The sequence below is a fragment of the Falco punctatus genome, assembly GCF_963210335.1.
Source record: "Falco punctatus genome assembly, contig: scaffold_22, whole genome shotgun sequence".
Taxonomy (NCBI): domain Eukaryota; kingdom Metazoa; phylum Chordata; class Aves; order Falconiformes; family Falconidae; genus Falco; species Falco punctatus.
In genome coordinates, this window is record NW_027660223.1 from 313145 (window position 1) to 332629 (window position 19485).

A 19485-nucleotide genomic window follows, 5' to 3' on the forward strand; every position below is an offset into this window, starting at 1 on the left:
TCCCATCTGAACATGCTCAGAAAAGACCCTGAGGGGCTGGATATCAAAGAGTGGAGCGTGTTGATGGGTCGTAGTTTGGGTTTTTTCCTTCCCACACAAAATTCCATTTTGTTTTGTGGGTAAGCAAAACTGCATATTGCAATGTGTTTCCTTGACTGGTAGTTTTTTCATAACAGGTGGGATCTCCAGGTTTAAACCCTGGTGCCTGAAAACCCCAACAAGGACACATGCTTGGAATAAGGGTTCACAAGTCTGGGGTATGCCATGCTCCATTGTTCTATTCCACGATTCACAACAAATGGTTCACAAACAATTCCTGAGGGGAGTGTTTTGATGGGGTGGGGGATTTATTCCCATGTTTCAACTCTGTTATCTAGATTGGACAAAAATGTTTAAGGCACCAAGGCCATACCCCATTTGTTAGCCATTTGAAATGCCAACCTGGGGATAACATGCCTTTCTATTCGTGGTGTATGGATTCACCGTGGGGTCTCAATACATAGCGGATCCCCCCTTTGCAAGGGGCACAGATCCCCTGCCCAGCAGGCAGCTCATTGAGGAGCCCGGCAGGACCTTCTTTGCCAAGCTGCTTTCCAGCAAGGTGGCCCCCGCCTGTGCTGGGGCCTGGGCTTGTTCATCCCCAGGGGCCAGAGTCGGCACTTGTTGGACCTGATGAGGTTCATGCTGGCCCCTTTCTCTAGCCCAGCCTGGTCCCCCCATTCTAGCACACCCACTGTGGTACCAGACACCCCCATGTCCCATTTTGTGGGTGCCAGCAGTGCCCACATCCCTACTGGGTTCAGGCACTGAGGGTGACACAGCCCCAGAAGCGAGATGGATGGATGGGCCCCAGCACCAGGATAGAGGAAAGATTTAACATTTCAGATGGGGGTGCACCCCAGAGGGTTCCCAGCCCTGCACTCCGCAAGCTGCTCACTGGCAGGGCAACCCACTGCTCTTCTGGGAGCAGCGCTGCCACCACGGGGGCTTGCAGAAACAGACACAGTGGTGCCGGCAGTCGCATCTCCACCAAGCCTTTGGGCAGCCCCACAGCTGGGAGCAGCCCTCCTGCAGGCACAATCCTGCCCAGCACGGTCCTGAGGCTGCCTGCCCACGTGCCCTGCCCATGGGGACATGGTGCTGGGGCCTGGGGTCTGCTGGGGCAAATACCCAGCAATTTGGTATTCCCCATTCCCCTGCGGGCCAAGCCATCGTTGAATGCATGAATGATACTCTTAAACGCCTGCTTGAAAAACAGAAAAGGGGAATGGCCCAGAGGCACGTTCAGAGAAAGCATGCTATATTTTGAACTTTTTGAAAATCTCTGTCGACCATGCGGTGCCTTCCATTGTACGATATTTTGTGTCAACTGGTGACAAGCAGCAAAAGCACCAAGGTGTCTTAGTACGTGGGAAAGACCCTCATACCAGGCATTGGCAGGACTGCATGTCCATTGTACGATATTTTGTGTCAACTGGTGACAAGCAGCAAAAGCACCAAGGTGTCTTAGTACGTGGGAAAGACCCTCATACCAGGCATTGGCAGGACTGCATGGATTGTTAACTTGCGGGAGAGGTGATGCTTGTGTTTCTACAGGTGAAGGTCCGCGATGGATACCTGCTCGCTGTGTGCGGCCTGAGCTTAGCGTGCCGGACCGTGGGAGCGCTGCTGCCGCCAGTCAACCCAACAACTGATGTGTGGGTCTCCTTAGCACAGCAAGTGAACACATCCTGGCTTGGTGTGCCCTTCCTGACTTGCAAACGTTGTTGCAAACGAGTGAATGTATGTGGGGAATGAAGAATCTTGCTGAAAGCCTTGATATCGGGGATAAGTGATTACCTCTGTATAATGTTAATCCAAAAGAAGCTGATATTGTTTGCACTTTGAGCGTCGATAGTTGTCTTTACGTAGATGCTAATGTAGTAGGAGGCTATGATGGGACCATGACACCCACATAAATCAACACGTGAACATGTTGATAAGCATAATGCGCTTAAACGCAATATAGCTTTGGATGAAGCAGGTAATGATGTAGTTGATTTATGGAACTGACGCGAACATATTGCAGTGGTTCTTCTCTTATCCGGAGTAACAGCAGGGAAAGCATTCAAGAGTTAAATCACCTTGTTTGTTAGGCAGTTAAGAACGTGAGTCAAATTGGCCACTATTACATACAAAACAGAGCAAGGATTGGCTTTTTGTTGTTGGCTCAAGGACATGGCTGTGAGGATTTTGATGGTACATGCTGCGTGGATTTTAGGCGCCCCATTGCAGCAACATGTTATGAAAATCTTTGAAAATGTCAGCCTTTTTGGCATCCATTCACTCAATTGGCAGTATCGTTTGTTTGCTATTGCCTTGTTTGCCGTCATGTTTGCAAGGGCCCTGCAGAACATGGCAAGCCTGGTACTAGCTGTTCAAAAAAAACCCCCAAACAAACGGGGGGTGGGGGAGGGGGATCCCGGTAACTGTAGAATCGTATGGAACAGAGACAGTGGGATAATGTGCAGTTTTGGCCTTGCTTTGGCGATGTGCAGCTGAGATCCTGCAGCAAAGAGTTCAATAACTTTGAGGGAGTATGAGAAGAAACTAGGATGCGACAGAAACAAAGGAGGAATGTGATGTCACCTCTAGAAGATAAGGAAACAGCATGAACAGTAGAGAGTAGCCTATAGTGAACAGCGCTAAGGAATGTGTTGTATGAATTTGACTGATCACTCGAACTCTATTCATAAGCAGCTTGCAGAGTTGAGAAAAAACGTACAGGCCATAAAGGTTGAGAACGGGTTAATGGACTGGCTACAGAGTTTAGGAATTACTGGAGGGTTAAAAGACTCCTTTCTGCACGGGGATAACGATGTTAATTGCCATTGTAATCTCTTTAGTGATAACGGGCTGCGTGTGGAATTGCTTTATGAGAATGATGAACAGATTGATAAAAGGGGTCTGGATCGCTCAGAAACAAAAAGGGGGATTTGTGGAGTGACTGGAAGACAACGGACATATTATGAGCAATGCAGACCACGTAACGTTGTTGTAATAGCAGGCCAAGCAGGCCGCAGCTGTAACAAGCAGCAGGTGTTGTGAAGGACATATGCAAGGCCAAGAGAGACAAAGAGACTGTGTATTCGCAGAGAGATAAGGGAGCTGGACAGAAAAGTGAGAAAAAACCGGATGCGTGCACAAGGGGGGAGCAGCGTGTGGGCACCACACCGGGACTAATCCTAGGGGAGGTGGAAGCGTGTGAACGAGTCGTTATAACCTATCACCTTTTACATAACAAAGCCTGCGTAGAGTGTGTATTTTTAGCTGGGGGTATAAATTGCTGTGAGTCTGTTAATAGCATCTGTAGAGTATAAATTGCTGTGTATCCCTTAATAAAGTGGCACCAACTTGATCACATTGGTCGTATCAGTTGTGTCCGAGCCTTCTGCGTCAACAGGGTAGTGCCACTGGCTCTGCCATCACAGCAGGCCAGTGGTGTGGGACACAGTAGAGGGAGCCCAGGGTAGAAGAGCCGCTGCATGACAGCGACAGCAGCAGGGCCTGTGCAGACTGGTGCTCCCTTGGCAGAACATCTGCGCTCGCCCTGCAGTAGAGGACGGGGAAGAGAGAGAAGGCTGTTGCCCTGCAGTGCTCATGCACATGTGCAAGCCCACGTGTGCAGGTCCAACTTCTGTTTAGTGAGGACTGGCAGGTTTCTTGGACAGGCACTGGGAAGGCAGTCAGGTGTCGGGTGGCCTGAGGATCCTGACCTCTTCTTCCTCAGCCAAAGTCCCACGAGTCCCAGAATCCCACAATGGTTGTTGTTGGAGGGAACCTCTGGAGATTATCTAGTCCAACACCCCGCAAAAGCAGGCTGTGCTAGAGCAGGTTGCACAAAATCCTGTGCAGGTGGTGCTGCAATGTTTCCAGAGCCTCTCTGGGCAGCCGGTGCCAGTGATCTGAAGCTGGAGTGCTGTGCAAGGGTCCCTGTGCTGGTGGGAGGCAGTGCCTGGGCTAGCTGCAACATCAAGGCACCGCAAAGGGGCAAGGAGATGATGAGCACAACAAGCCCATGCCACGCTCCCTGCCTCCCCACATGACAGTGCCTGTGCCCAGGTCCCTGATGGCTGTGGAGGCCACCTGGCACTGGGCACCCTTTCCCCTGGCTACCCGGAGGCTGCCTTAGGCTCTCTCTAGTCCACTCAGGCCCCCTTCTGAGGCCTTCATTACACCCCAGACCCCTCTGCAGAGCCTCAAGCCCTCAAAAAGACACCGGACTGGGGGCCTGGTCCCCTAGTCTCGACCATTCCACTCGAGTCCCCGCAGCACACCTCCATAGGTGTCTGGTATGCCCCAGGCCTCCGGTTGCTCCTCTAGCGTGGCCGCTACTACAGCCAGAAGGCAGCCAGGGAGGGGGGCAACTGCCCAGCAGCAGCAGCAGCAGCAGCAGCCTCTTTGCTCCCACTCAAAGCTCATGGTGCTCCCTGCAGCCACTGCAGCCGTAGGCTTGGGCTTGGAAACATGGTGCAGCTGTGAAAGCAGAGCAGCCTGGGGAAGCCCAGGAACTCTGTGGCGTGAGCAAAGGCCCCAGCTCGTGGATTTCCCCTGAAGCCCAGCTGGCCCTGAGAGGCCACTTTCAAGCTGGCTTGCGCCTCGTACAGAAGCCCACGGGGATGCCAGCAGGAGCCAGCCTAAGGCATTCTCTGCTTCCAACTGCCACCCCCAAGGCCCTGAGCCCTCCGATGACCTGCCTTCCTTCCTTCCACTGTTCCCTCATGCTTCTCTCGGAGCAGGCAGAGCTTCAGCCCTTTGCGGTGACCCTTTGTGCCCGACTTGGCAGCCTGCCTCCTTCGGCAGGTGCCGGCTCTGGAAGTCCTTGCCTCGCACAGGAGACTGCAGTGCACTGGCGCATGGTTAGCCATGCCAAGGGAAACACTTTATTGCAAGAAGGCAGCCTGCTGAGTTCTGCCGTTGCGAGGAGCGTGGGCAGGACAGAGCAGGCCTTTGTCACTGAGGCTGCCTTTCATCAGCAGGAATTGCCCCAGCAGGAAATGGTCGTCGTGCGCTGCAGCCTGCCCTGGATGCTCCTCATCGTGCTGCTCCAAGCTATTTCGCTCTTAGGTACTGCAGGAGCTCCTGCAGCCGAGTAAAGAAGTCCAGCAGCTTCTGGACTGGAAACGGGCAGGGTGGAAACCGGCTCGATTCTGTTGGCCTTGGCCTTGGGCTCTGCAGGGGGGTGTAGGTGAAGACTGGCTGTGGCCTTGCAGTAGTGGTTACTGCTGGGCGCAGGCCCATCTGCACCAGGATCCAGTTGTAGAAGTGCTGGGTGGAGGTGTAGACTCCGGGCTTCCTTGCTCTCGCACAGCCCGTCCCCCAGCTGGTCACGCCAACAAGCCAGAAGTAGTCGGCGCTCTTGTCTTGGCACACGAGAGGCCCACCGCTGTCCCCCTGCAGCACAGGAGAGAGGATGGAGGGGTTGTTGGGTGGCCACCGTCAGCCCGGTGGCTGGCTCCTTCTCTCTCAGGGCACCTGCCAGAGCTGCATTCAGTGGCCAGCCAAGCTCTGTAGAAGCTTGCCTGGCAGGGGGCGGTGGGCCTGTGAGGCAGGGCTCGCTCTCACCGCTCTTCACGGTGGTGGTGAAGGTGTGTCAGACGGCTGGGATGGTGGAGCTCTGGGCTGCCAAGGGCACCGGGTGGGCCTTCTGGGCAGCGTGCCAGGCCTCTGGGACAAGGCGGGCAGGCCCTGGGCAAGGGCTTGCCCATGGGGAAGGGCGGGTAAGGCCCTCAGCGGTGGGGACCCAGCCTTGGGGGTGTGAGTGGCCATCAAAAGGCCGTGATGGCGCACGTTTGGGCGGTTGTGGCGGGGCTGCCTGCGCTGCCGGGGCTTGGCTTGTAGCACGCTCCTACCTGGCAGGTGTCGATGCCGCCCTGCGGATAGCCAGCACAGATGTTGTGGGTGTGGATGGCCCCCCTGTACCAGCCGCTGCTGTTACAGACCCTGGCATCAATGAGGTGGACCTGGGCCTCCTGCAGCGCGTATGCCGATCCTCCAGCCGTGAAGAGCACAGAAAGGAATGAACACCCAGCAGCTCATTGCCAGTTCTCCTCCCCCGTCTGGCTGAAGCCCTCCCCCGGGGCTTGGCTTTGCGTGCGGACAGGCGCTGGACCGCTCTTGCCTTTCTGCCTTGCTCTGGGTCAATGGCTCCGGCCCCTCTCTCGAAGAGAGAGGCTTACGCCCCCACAGCCTGACTCTGGCTTTCGCCTCTGCCATCAGGAAGCGCGTCCTGCTTCCCCAAGCTGGCCAAGCTTGCACTGGCACCGCCACTGCGTTTGGGCCACTCATCTCTTGCTTTCCTGGCACCCCAGCCACTGACGTAGCAGGCTGTCAGCTCTGAGACTCTCAGCGAGGCGTCGGGCACACAGGCAAGCTGTACGTAGCTGTTGCACTGGACAGGCTGGTCCAGTTCCAGCAAGGCAATGTCGTTCCTCTGCGTGACGTTCCAGTAGCGCTGGTGAACCAGCAGCCGCCTGACGGCGCGCACCTGAGCCTCAGGGCCCAGCTGAGTCAGGTGCGTAGCACTGAGCACCACGCGCAAGACGGTGATGTCCCTGGAAGGCAGATGGAGAGAGGGCTCAGAGGGAGCGCAGCCACGTGCTGCAGCAGCCCGGCACTTGCCCTGCCTTCTGCTTGACGAGGGAGAGAGGCAAGCAGCGCTAGGGAGGCTGCGACTGCCCTCGCGTGCCTTGGGCTCAAGCAGTGTCGAGCGGGAGGCTGCTGGGAAGCAGTGGCACGAGCCCAGCCTTCTCCTGAGCAGCCTCTCGGCGGGGCTCCGGAGTGCCCAGGCACTGGGCGTGCTGCAGGGCAAGGGGACGGCAGTAGCACGTGCTGCTGCGCTCAGGGCACCTGCTAGTTTGTGGGGCTAGCCCCGACCCCTGGTCCTCCTTACCTGACCTCGATGAAGCAGTGGGCTGCTGTGAGGACCCACTGTGGGCTGATGAGGGAGCCCCCGCAGATGTGCGCCGTGCCTCCTTCCACGAGAGCCTGGATGCTGACGATCCAGGGCCAGGCCCCTGGCTGGGCATCTGTGCCACCCACGACGCGCGACATGCCGTAGTGCAAAGCCATGGGCCGAAGCCCGCAGCTCCCTCTGTAACCAGAAACTCCTTACTGTGCTGCTGGATGGCTTGCGCCGTTGCGGCTGAAGGCCAGCCGTCTTCCCTCCCCACAAGGCATGGCCAGACGGGCCGAGGAAACCCGTGGGGCCAAAACCCGCTCCCCTCGCCCGGCTTTCTGCTTCAGCCCGTAGACGAGTTGTGCCGGCAGCCTGCCGGCTGTCTGTCAAGGCACTGAGCCTCCCACATGGCTTTCAGGAACCTGGGGGGTGGCCATGGGGGACAAGCAGGCCCCCTCCAGTGAAGCCCACAAGGCTTGTCCAAGCTCCCTCCCAGAGCCTGGGGCCACTTACCCACAGCTGTCCCATGTGCCGTGCACAGGACAGCACACGGCCAGCAGGACAACGAGGAGACGCAGAAAATCCATCGCTGCCAGCGACATGTGGCAGCTGCAAGGACGAGGGCTTGTCGCCACCAGTACGGCGGCCGATGTACTGCCCGCAGGATTCCCATTGCCCAGGGTTCCCTTGGACGTGGGGCTGATTTTTTTTGGTGGGTTTTTTTTGGGGGGGGAGGGGGGGGGAGGGTAGGGAGGGGAGGCAATAGGAGGGGTCCCAAGCAGGAGTGGAGGCAGAAGCTGGGACCGCTAACCCCGACAGAGCCTTGTGGAATGCCTTGCTTGCGCCATCAGGGTGGGCAGGCCCCATGGCAGGCAGCGGCGCCTGGCTCCCAGCTCTGCCTTCTAACAGCTCACAGGACAAAAGCGAGCATGGCCTCGCAGCCTCTTTGGGAAGTTCCCCGCCGCCCTGCTCTCTGCAGCCCTATGCCACCAGCTCCTTCCCAATAAAGAGACGCCAGAGAACGGGGCTACTACAGGCAGCACGCGCATGCCTGGGTGTCCAAGAGCCAATCTCTCTTAGGGCTGCGGCCGGCAACAGTGCTGGGCAAGCCAAATAAGCCAAGCGTAGCCCAGCAGTGTCAACCTTGCTGCACAAAGAACAGTGAAATGCAGGTGCAGCACAGTCCTCGCTGGCTATGTCAGTGACAGCAACGCCCTCTGGCAGGCTTCGTGTCCTCCTTGCTATCTATGAGTCTGATTGCAGTTCTGGGCGCACACTGAGCAGGGCATTTGTGGCAAGGACAAGCAAGGTGAAGCTCTCGAGAGACAAGGATGCTCCTGCTCTTAGCCGTACGTGCCATTGCTGTCCATGGCTTTGGTAAATCCTGCGTCAGCCTTGTCTCAGGAGTCTGCCTTCTGCCGCTGCCTGGGGAGCCTTGCTCACTCACATGCTGGAGTGCAGCAGAGAAGCAGGATCCAGGCACGTGCGCTGCATTTAAAGCGCAGCAGGGCTAGGTCCGTGGGGGGCGAGGGCAGTGGCTTGAAGCATGGCAGCCTCAAAGCTTGTGAAAGGTGCGGCAGCTCCCTGCTGCCACCCTGGCTTGTGTGGCGAGGCATAAGGAACACAGCGGAGGGAGCAACTGGGTCCCAAGGAGGAGGAGCGGGCAGGCTCTGCCTGAAAGTGGAAGAGCTGCTCTCAAGGCGCTTGAGGCGCAGCAGGGCTTCCTAGGCCCCAGAACTGGGCCTCCAAGCCAGCGGGCTCAAGGCTGCTTTGTGTTTTGACAAGGGACCTGCTGCCGGTTCCCATGGGTCTGCGGAGAGCAGGCAGAAGGCGTCCTTGGAGAAGACGACTTGTCTGCTGGGGATACGCTGCTCTTCCAGCACCACATTTGGCAGGTGGTTAGTGGGGAATGGCGTCAGAGGTGGCCACGCTTCACAGCTGCTTGACCTTCAAGAGCTTGGGGTCATTTTGCGGAGAGGACTCTGGCAGGGACAGCAGTTCCCAGGCAAGCCCGTCAGCAATGGCACGCAAGTGCAAGGGGACCTAGCTAAGAGCACCCAAAGGCCATGTGTGTTGACAGATGGGGCAAACCTGGGAGCGTGATGGGGCAAAATAAGCGGGGTTGGCCTTGTCTTGGCCAAGGAGAGCAGGGCTGAGAAAGGGAGGAGCCAGGGAAGATGAGGGGCACGTATAAGCACGGCAAATGGAGAGAAGGGGGGATCAAGGAGCCAGGCACACAGAAGCAAAGTGCTGGCTGCTTTGCTTGCCTGAGCCCTGTGCCTGATCACCACAGAACCCGCTGGCCTCTTTTGGAGAGCCACCCCAAAGCCCCTCCTGTGTGGGCCCACTCTGCACCCGCTGCGCGGTGGGTCCCCTGGCCTGGCTGCTAGCAAAGGCTGACGGCAGCACAGGCCATAGGCAGCCGGCGCTTGGAAAGCCCCAGTGTCTCGGGCCAGCTGCTGCTGGGAGCCCTGTGTGCACGCGCAACTCTCCAGTGAACCTGAAGCTGGACTAGGTGACCAGCAAGAGGGGTGAGAGAGCCTTTCAGGCATGTGGATGGCCTGTGGCTGCAGCCCACGTGCTTGCTCATCCCCAGCATCCCCACCTTGCAAGAGGACCAGGCCTGCCAACCACTGGCCACCTCTCCACCTCCTGGAGGCAGGAAGGACTTGGAGGTGCTTAGCACGCATGCCCTCAGCTGCTGCCCACCTAGGCACGCCCCCTCTGCGGGAGCATTTGCGTATGTCTTGGCTTCATTTGCAGTAACACACTTCACAGTGGACAAGTGTGGATTCAGTGTTGTCCAAGTCTGGAGGTCAGTCTCGTTCCAATGAGTGTACCCTGGTCTTAGCCACAAGTTATTCCCATTAGTCCCAAACAGAATGGGGATACCAGCTAGAGGAATTCCTGCCTGAGTATATTCAGGGAAATGGGTACGTACACAACAATCACTCTTCTTAACATACATTATCAATGTTCCCACCAGTTTCAAATGAGTATTCCGTGTCCGTGAGTCCTCCTGATCCCACCAGAGTTGAGAATGTAGCACACCACATCACAGGTCAAATCCTATACACTTGTAAAACATGTTTCAACAAAGAAGAACAAAAGAGTTCAGGGACAAGTTGTCTGGACTGTATGAGTAGTTTATTTTGAAAATGTTGTGATGATTGTTAAATACATGTTAAATACGTAAATAAATACAATGGCATGTTAAGAAGAAAAAGAAAAAAGAAAAGAAAAACCTGGGGGAGAATTGTAGAGGAATTATAGAGGAATGAAGGCAGGTCAATGATATTGATAACGTACAGCTGTGGGCATGCTTCAGGGGTGGTGTGTTGGCGGCTGACGTGGACAATGTGCAGCTGTGGCTGCTTCCTGCACCCGCCCCCCACCCCCCACCCCCTCCCTCCCCTCCCAAGATGGTGGAGAGACAAGGAGAGGCCCCGGGAGAAGCAGGGTGGACTGGCTTGAAGAGGCTGAAGAAAGAGCATGGCCCGTAGATGAACTTCTGAAACCTTGTAGGGGACTGGTGGCTGTGCCGGGGCAAGGCGTGGGAACTACTTATTGAAGTTAACCTGGCATATGATGGTAAAAGCCTTGTAGCAGCCAGCTAGTTTTTATAGTGCTTTGACAGTGTTGGAGCAGTGCGACAAGCTGCCCAAAGAGGCTGTGGAGTCTACTTCTCTGGAGACATTCAAAACCTGCCTGGACGCGATGCACAGCTTCTCCCCGCATCTCCATGGGGAGCCCCCCGGCAGGCTGAGAGCTGCCCCTGGCAGGCAGCATAGTCGCTGCCCAGCACACAGCCCCCTGGGCTGCAGGGACCCTGCTGGCAAGGACAGCACTGGGCACCCCTGCCTGCACAGCCACCTTCACAGCCCTGCAGCCGGCCCCGGGAGGAGGGGTCCACCATGCTCTGTCCTTCCCGTGGTGCAGCAGGCAAGTCCTGCCCTGGAGCATGTCTTCTGCCCCACACCAGAAAATGCAGGAGAGCCATCGGGACAGGTCCTCTCAGCTGTGACATGTGCCAGGTCTAGGAGACACTTCCAGGACCTCCTCTGCATTGCCCTGCTGGCCGAGACTTACCCTGTCAAGGGCCGTGACGATTCCTGCCCTGGTCAGCTCGCACCTGTCTTCCCACCCCAGACTGACTGTAACACCTTGCTCCTGTCCCCTTGTCTGCCTTTGGTGCTACTGGCAGTGCAACGTTGTGCGCTCAGTGCCGAGCAGTGCGGGGACCGGAGGAAGCTTCTGGGGAGGAAACACGGCAGTTTGCTACAGCCCCCGGGCAAAGAGAGCTGCTTCCTTGGTCCAAAGCTTGCTGCCTCTCCATTTCTGCCATGCAATTTCATGTAGCCGTCTCACTGCCAGCTCCTTTGATTTTCTGGTGAGCACCGAGATGTTGAGGTTTGTTCCTCTCAAGCCCCTGGACCTTGGATTCATGTGGCTACGTCAGCATCTCCGCTGCTGTGCAAAACCAGTGACCTTGCCAGGTCCTCGGCATAATAGACTCGAAAGGCAAATGAATATGTGTGGTTTGATACACCCTTCCAGAAATCTCCCTGCAGTGTTGCCTGTGAAAAGCCACACTTGTGCTGGCATTCGAGACACCTGTGAACGTCGACCCTACAGCCCTGTGGCAGCCTGTAGCCGTGGGAGAAACCTGCATGAGGAGGAAATCGGCATTTCATCCTCGGCGTAAGCTTGGGGTGTTGTTCTGTAGAAGGAGGAGTGCTGCCTTATTGCCCCAGCATGGGGTAGGGGAGCGCGGAGGTGGCGGCTCCTGAGCCTGGGACAGTGCGCTTCAGCCTGGAGGCAAAAGCCATCGGTGGGAGTCTTCCCTACAGCCTCCTGCCTGGTCTCTGCAGGGGCCAGGGGACCCGTGCTGGGGCTGCAAACACTGCCATAAAGCCAAGAGAAGTCGCCAGGGGCTGCTCCCAGCTCTGCCTGGGCGCTGCTGCTGTCAGATTCAAGCACTCGCAAGTGATTCCTGGCCCAGGAGTACATGAAAACGTCTCCATTACTTCCACCACAAACCTGTGTCCACCTTGAAAACACAGAGCCTTTTGCATCAGCAGTACCTTGCCAAAAATGTTGGGAGGAGGAAAACAACTCCTGGTTTCTCATGAAGGTCTCTCACATCGCCTGAGCAGGTTTGATGTGAACTTTTCTTCTCCACAGGAGTTTGCATCGTGCCCAAAAGCCATTTTCTGTCAAAAGGGGTTTTGATGGGAAATGTTTTACTAAACCTCTTTGAAGCCCATCCTAAGCATTGCCAAGAAAGAGGGAATGACTGAACCCTGTGTCAGCTACTTGGCGCAGTAAAGGAAATATCACCCGCCTTCCCAGAGCCTCAAGAGGGTGGCTGGGTGGTCCTGGTGCTGGGATGGTGGGGCCGGGCACATCACAGCCCCCGGCAAAGGTGAAGCTAACAAACCAACCTGCTTCCCTCAGCAGCCAGAGCGTAGCCTCCAAAGTGGCCTGAAGCTTTCTAGTGTTTGGCATGTTTCCTTGCAAGGAAGGCAGGCTCTGAATTCCAGCATTCCAACCCAAAAGAGACATCTCTAAGAAGAGCCCTTCCGCATGGTGGGACAGGATGCCGTCAGGAGGAGGAAGGGTTGGAGGAAACAAGAAGTGCTTCCCCTGAAGAGGCAGGCTGTAATTGCCAAGCGATGGGTTTCAGTTCTGCCTCTGGGTGATCGCCCCTGGAGTCTCCAAGCCCCTGGAGGTGGCTTGGAGCTGCCGATGGCTGGAGACCCGAGTGGCTCACTGGCTCCTTGGATTGACGGATCCCTTCCTTAGGGACCTGCTGGACAGCCTGCAGTGGAGCTTTGGGTCTGCACAGGTTCAGAGATATTTATTACCCACCTGGCAGTCCCAGCCCTGGGCTTTTTCTGGTGTCACCCTTCTCCTTACTAGCCCCCCTTAGAATGGACCACCAAAGCGTGCAGATACATTCATGCCCAAGGACGCCACGTCTGAAGTCCCCTTTCCAGCAGCCCATCTGCACAGAAGCCCTTGCGCTTGCCTGCTAGATTTCCCTTCCCCTTACTCTTCGATCATTCAGACACCTCCCAACACTCCACTTGCTTCTTGGAGATTCAGGCACTTAAAAGCTTGCCTCTCCTTCACTACTCCGCCCAGTTAAGCCTTTAGCCAGCTCTTGATATGTCTTTATTTTATCATTTCCTTTTCGTCTGGAAGATTTCCTGCATGGTGATGCCTTGTGGAAGATGAACCTCATTGGTGGCAGCTCGTCCTTGGCATAGGCCTGAGGAGTGTGTTTTGTTTTAACGGTGTGTGTTTTTAACCAGTTGCGGAGATGTTAGCCATGTCCGCAGGAATCTGGTCCACTCTCTCTGCCTGAGCAGGGCTTGCTCCAGAAGAGCCCTGGGTGCGGGAGCCAAGTGGGAGCTACTGTGGGAAGGCCATTGCGTTCTGTTGTCGCTGGGAGCACGGTCCTGTGTTGGAGGACCAGTTCTCATTCCCGCTGCTGAGGGGTGGTACTCTGTGAACTGCCTGTGGAGATCATAGCGGTGCCACAGGGATCTGCTCCGCGCTCTCTGCATTGGCAGGGTTTGCTCCCTGGGAGCAGCCCTGGGTGCGGGAGTATACTGGGAGCTGCGTTTGGAGGGCCCTGGAGCTGTGTTATCCCTGGGAGTGTGGTGACAACTTGGAGGACTAGATCTCCTCCTCCTCCCTGTGGAGCGCTTGCAGTCTGTGGTTTCCACGAAGCAGCTGTGGAGATCATTTCTGCCCTGCGGGGATCTGCTCCGCGTTCTCTTCCTGGACCCATTCCTCTGGCAGCAGGAAGAAGGGCTGAATCGGTGCTCCTCTTGGTGGCTGTCTTCTCGCGCAGTGTGCAGCACATGGTCAAATGGTGGACGGCGCTGTGGGCATGCAGCTCTAGTGCAGGACTCCAGCCTCCTACAGACGCAGGAGTGATGCAAGGGCGTGTCCACATGGGAGGTGATGCTGAGCCCGCCTGGCCAGGAGCTGCTGTCCTCTGCAGAGTCCTCCATGCCCGTCGCCATATCCTGCCAAGAGAGCTGTGAAAAGGTCCTGTCCTTTCCTTCTGGAGGGGATGGAGCAGTGGGAAACCTCCAGAGCTCTCTGAGGCGACAACTAAAGACCTCCCCGAGGCCCTCCTGGAGGGCTGCAAAGGCAGAGGGGCCAAAGGCACACAAGTAGGTTGGATCTAGGGGCGATGCTTTGAGACGGAGCAGCGTGGTGGCTCTGAAGAAAGCTGCAGTGTGTGGGGGCAAGGAGAGCAATGCCAAGACCCCCGAAAGAAACCCGCTGTCCATCTGCTGCCCTGACCCACCTCCCCAGAGTTACCTTAGTCCAATCAGGCTGATCCCGTGGTCCCACAGGGTCTGCCTGCTGCCTGCCACCCTGCTGCTGACCGAAGAAGGAGCAGGCATATGATGGTGCTGGTGACATTGATGCCTGTTGACTAGATTTCCCATCAGAGCATCTGGGGAAAATAAGAAAAAAGAGTGATGTCCACTTAGGGCTGCTCTTGCAACCTCCACTGGGCTTCACTCATCGACTCGGAGCGGTTTGTATGACAGAGAGAAGACATGTCAGGCTACAAATGGGGACTTCACTTGGGGTCTTCCCACCAACTCTGCCCCTGTCACAGCAAGACCTCCTCTTCATACCCGCTATGGCCTCCATTTCGTGGAATCGTAAAATCACAGAACAGTTTGCGTTGGAAGGGACCTTGGCGATCATTTAGGTCATGTCCCTTGCCACAGGCAGGGACACCTTCCACTAGACCGACTTGCTCAAAGCCCTGTCCAAGCTCGCCTGGAACACTTCCAGGGAGGGGGCATCCACAGCTTCTCTGGGCAACCACTTCCACGGTCACCCCACCCCTGCCATAAAGTAATTCTTCCTAACATTAAATCTAAATTTACGTTCCTTAAGTTGAAAACTAATGGCCCTCACCCTATCACTACGCTCCCTGAGCAGGAGTTCTGTCCTCCTCCCCACCCCCACCCCCCCATCTTCCCTGTAGGCCCCTTTAGGGACTCTGCTCTCTATCAGCCACCTACAGAGAGCAGACAAATAGCGGTTTACATGGGGGCAGCAGCCTAAAGCCCAGCAAGGGAAGGGAAGGACTGGCGGCAGGTAGGTCACGTTCGACAGCCCTGAGTGGTGCGGGTAGTAATTGCCTCCTGGGACGGAACAACTCAGGAGGATCAGAAGAGAAACAGCAAAACCCTGAAAAGGAAACGTGTTCTGAACACCTGTTAGACCTGGCTGTTACCTGACATAAAACAGTAAGTAGGCTTGCTGCCCGAGAGCTGTGTTGCGGTCACAGTAAGCCACAGACGTATCATCCATCTGGTACCAGAGTCCATTGCTGGCCTGTCAAAGAAAGGCAAGGACATGTGGAGATGAACTGCATGGTTTCTCCCGAACGACACAGGCAGAAAACTACACAAGCAAGAGTCCGCCAACGCAAATCCCATCCAGCTGGTCAGGAGACCTTCTCCCCCAGAACCTTGGCTGCCAGAAAGAGCGCCGCCAAAGTTTGCCTTCCCCAGCACACATAGTCCCCGAGATGAAGGAAGTGGCTCTTTACCTTTGTGTAGCAGAAATAGTGTCCTGCCAAGGAGCTGCCACCGCTGTGCACCAGGACAGCGTATAAGGTGTAGAGGGGCGGTTCTGCAGCTCCCTGAGACATGTATGGCTGGAGATCCAAGTACTGGGGATACTGCACAAACTGTGGAGAGACCAAGATGGCTCATAAGGGATCCTGGCATACGACGTGAAAGAGCCTGGCAAGACCGGGGCCCAGCTGTGTAGAAATACATCCCTGGGGCTCATCAACACTCGCTTGTCCCTGAAGCAGCAGGTGACGCCTTGGGTGGCAGGAAACTGCTCTCGGCCAGAGCAGCTCTGTCGCAGCAGAGCATGTGCTTGCCTTGCCACAGGAGCTCTCCTCTCCCCAGAAGGGAACACCAAAAGCTCCACCTGAACAGCTTGTGACAGAGCGTGCTGCTTTAGGCAATCTCCTGCTCCACGACGAGAAAGAAAGTGGCCCTCCAATTGCGTACACACCTTGCCGATCTTCTTGCCGGAGAAATCAAAGCGTTTCAGGCACAGCGTGAGAACCCTGGGCGCGCGCTCGATTGTAAACCTCTTGAGGGCGGTAACCTTCTTGCCACAGCTTGAAAGCAAGCAGAGAGAAAAGCGCTGAAATGCACCCTAGCTTGCCCCACGGCGGCCAGACAACCTTTTCCACCTCACACGTCCTCACGCCATTTCATGACTTCAGAACCATTAGGCTGGAAGAAAGAAAAGCTGTGCCTCCTGATTGTGCATGGAACCTCCTGAGGCTCGATGACACGCAGCATCTCCACACAGCTACAAGTCTTAACCTGGTGTTAGTCATCCTCTTACCTGTCACATCGAAAGCTGTTCTCACCAGCCAGCTGCTCGGGTTTGACAAAGTCCTCCAGAGCTGCGGTGACAGATGAGGCTGCCTGGAGGGGTGAGAAAGGAGAGCTCTGAGCTGGTGGAAATGCCCTCGCCCAAGCACTCAGGAGGAGTTGCCCACAAGATCCAGGGAGCTGCCGCTGAGGAGATCCACTGTGACCCTGCAAACCTTGGCCAGAGGGAGGCAGAAAGAGGGTATGATGCCGAACATTTCCCTCCCTTCCCAGAGATTCCCGGCCGGCACTATTAAGAGCTACCTCACCGTGCCACCGCTCAGTTCAGATACCGATGGTGTGCAGGGTCATCAGGAATGAAAACAACACGAGCCATCAGCCTGGGAGCCAGATGGGTGTTGAGGGAGGGCAAAGAGAAGGTGGCTGAGAGTCCCTCAGGGGTGCAGAGAGGATAATGCGTGCTTGTCCAGCTTTAAAGCTGGCATCTACAAGGAGTCCACTGCCACGGCCGTTGCAGGAAGACACCACCCATACCACTTCCCACCACCCCCACAGCTCTCCTGTGTTCACAGTGCACTTTTCAAAGCCAGCCGCACAGATTCTGGGAAGCCACAAGGAGCTTGGGACGACTTGAAGCCCAGTGAGAAACCCTCTTACTGCGATATCCAAAGGCACATCCAGGAAGGCCTCGTAGGAATCGGAAACTGCTTTGCAGCTGCAGCACGTGACTGGAAGGCAAACGGAAATGATCAGCGACAGGCGAAGTCGATTGACTGTGCCCGTTTATGCTCTTCATCCCTACTTGAGCCAGCCCCACGCTCAGCTGTCTCTCACAGACACACGGCAGGGCACAGGCAAGTGTAAGGAGAGCAACAGTTGTGGAAACATACCTCTGGACCTCAGGAAGCCCCCAAATATTTGATGGACGATGGTAGTATATTGAGAAGAGATGTCCCAGCTGGAAGGAAATGGTAAGGCAGAGAGTTATCTCCTCCAAGAGTTTTCCTGTGCCTGAAAGCCCTGGGCATAGGCTTTCCTTGATGGGGTACGTCAAGGAGGCCAAAACGCTGGGCAACATTGAAAGGTCGTTTGCTTGTGCTTACGCGCTGCTTCCAGCCAGACAAGCTGTCTGCATGGCAGTGACAGTACAGCGTAAGAAGTCGTGGGCGTCTTCCTGCATGCCAAGCGTGAAATGCCCTCCTATTCCTAATCAAGAGGAAGGTAGTACTTCAGTCCTCTACCAACAGAGGATAGCACGTCAAAGCAGCTGAGATGACTTACGTGAGAGGGCATTGATGACGGCCCTGGGCTGGATGGCACAGGCTGAGGTGGACAAGGCATCGTTAACGTGCGCTTCCATGATGCACACCATGCAGAAGCCTTCCTGCTGACCTGAAGAGGGAGGGAGGGAAGGAGGGAGGGAAGGAAGCAAGCTGGTCAGGTTAGTCAAAGAGCCGTTGTGATGGGAAACCTCATGGAGACCTTGGAGTTCTGCTAGGACAGTCTCCTAGTCGTCCCCAGGTGCCAATGGCCCAGCAAGCCCACGACATCTCAGTACACAGAAAACATGCTTGAGAGGGATGCCTCGCTGACAGAAGTTTTCTGTGCAACCAGCAAATATGTAGGTTATATGTAGGAATAGGGAACGACGGGCAGCACTAGAAAGAGGCGTCTTTGTGACAGCAAACACGCCTCGATAGGCCAAGCGGCTTGTAGGCTTGAGTGTTCCAAGAGCACCCCCTTGGCGGTGGCTGAGAAAGAAGGGCTGCTTTTCTCCTACATCCAGCGGCAGGTTCTGGGGGTCCTTGGGAAGTGCCCAACAGACTGACAAGGAGATCTTCCAGAAAGTACTCACAGGAGTCGCTGTGCTCACAAGAGAGCAGGTAGTTGGCCAGAGGTGGGGTGTACGTCAGGCACTGCAGCACGGAGTTGAGGAAGCACGTGTTGCCCAGGTTGTAGAGGCCTGCTCCAGCTCTCTGCCTTTGCTGCCAGCCCATGCAAATCTTCTCCGGGGGAAAGAGGATCCTTTGTGGTGGAGCCATTCCCTCGGCAACGACTGCAGGGAAATGATGGTTTTGTTGCACAAAAACCCTGGGTAGGCCTGGTTGCTCTCAGGAAAAGCCCCAGAATTCCCTTGAGGTTGTCCCTACAGCAACGTTGCGGGATGGAACACCAGCCGTGCCCACTGCATTTGGGGATTCACCAAGGCCAAGGCTGCTGGTGAAACCGTTACTCACAGGAGTTGTTCCCCATTGCGGCCATCGCTCCTCTCAGCAGCGCAGCAGGAAGCTTTGGCTGACAAAGGATGTCCGGACGCAGTCCAGAAAAAGAAGATCAGCTCCAATCCCGTCACCTGGTTGCAATGAAAGAAGCGGAGCTCAAGAAAATCATTCAAGCACCAAAAAACCCAGAGGCCAGCAGTCACCATCAAACGTGTTCCAGTGGTCGTTTGAACTGCCTGTAGCGACTGTTGGCAGCAGAGCCCTCTGGCTCTCCAGCCCACATTTGCCCACCCTGTCTGCAGGAGTGACTGCCTTTTGGCCGCTCCTTTAACGGTTGCCATTGCTGGGCTGTGTTTCCGGTCTCCCTTCCTGACCCACCAGTCAAGGTGGGCTTCGGGTCAGGCTACGCTGAGCCCAACGCCTCGGGCTGCCCCCTCCCTACTTTCCTAGCCTAGGCGATGGGAAAGACATAGGAATTAGCCAAGAGGAACGCTCCCCATAGCGCCTGCCTGGCCAGCCTAGAAGGGTGGAAGAGCTCAGCCTAGAGGTTGGGAGGCAGAGAGCGGCCTCCACTTTTATTCCCGATCTACCTCCTGTAGGATCTGTGCCAAAAGTCAAAGCCAACTTACCTTTGAAAGAGGGTGGAAGGTGAGGAGGGGTCAGCAGGAAAGGAGAAATGTTTAGAGAGAGGTAGCCACGCAAGTAGCTCAAGAAGGAGTTGTCCCAACGGGCAGCTCGGCCCAACTGGCCCGCTGCTCAGGATGTCCAGCCCTGGCCAGGTGAGGTCACAAGTTCCGGGTGGGTGTCGCATCACTGCCCCTTTGTGACACGGGGCTGCACGGGGACACACGGTGGCCACGCAGCCACCACCTCCCCTGCAGCCAGCAGGCGGCTGCCGCTGGGCTTCCCCACGTGCTGC

At 56.1% G+C, this 19485-nt stretch overlaps 1 protein-coding gene and 1 long non-coding RNA gene across 3 annotated transcripts in view; both read right to left on the bottom strand.

Annotated features, from left to right (window-relative positions):
* The window catches only part of LOC308057551, a 332648-nt gene that overhangs the window by 55246 nt on the left and 257917 nt on the right, over positions 1 to 19485 (bottom strand). The window lies entirely within an intron of this gene.
* On the bottom strand, positions 5228 to 7629 carry LOC308057516 (acrosin-like). 2 transcript variants are annotated; one of them, XR_013925311.1, is made up of 4 exons: positions 7451 to 7629; positions 6932 to 7132; positions 5892 to 6593; positions 5228 to 5433 (listed from the first exon to the last, which is right to left on the bottom strand). XR_013925311.1 is itself a non-coding variant. In XM_080411597.1 (3 exons), exons 1-3 carry the CDS (start codon positions 7537 to 7539, stop codon positions 6215 to 6217), a joined length of 669 nt encoding a protein of 222 aa, XP_080267723.1. In that variant the 5' UTR covers positions 7540 to 7629; the 3' UTR covers positions 5228 to 6214. The 2 variants fall into 2 exon arrangements, 1 of the variants encoding a protein (XP_080267723.1); XM_080411597.1 differs by having other exon boundaries at positions 5228 to 6593.

Bases quoted from the DNA above. Each gene is read 5' to 3' on its own strand.
- LOC308057516 (XM_080411597.1), bottom strand. From the start codon at position 7,539: ATGTCGCTGGCAGCGATGGATTTTCTGCGTCTCCTCGTTGTCCTGCTG. The intron at 7,133-7,450 runs GTAAGTGGCCCC...TTCTGGTTACAG, and splicing joins GGCACATGGGACAGCTGTGG to AGGGAGCTGCGGGCTTCGGC. The intron at 6,594-6,931 runs GTAAGGAGGACC...TCTGCCTTCCAG, and splicing joins CACTGCTTCATCGAGGTCAG to GGACATCACCGTCTTGCGCG.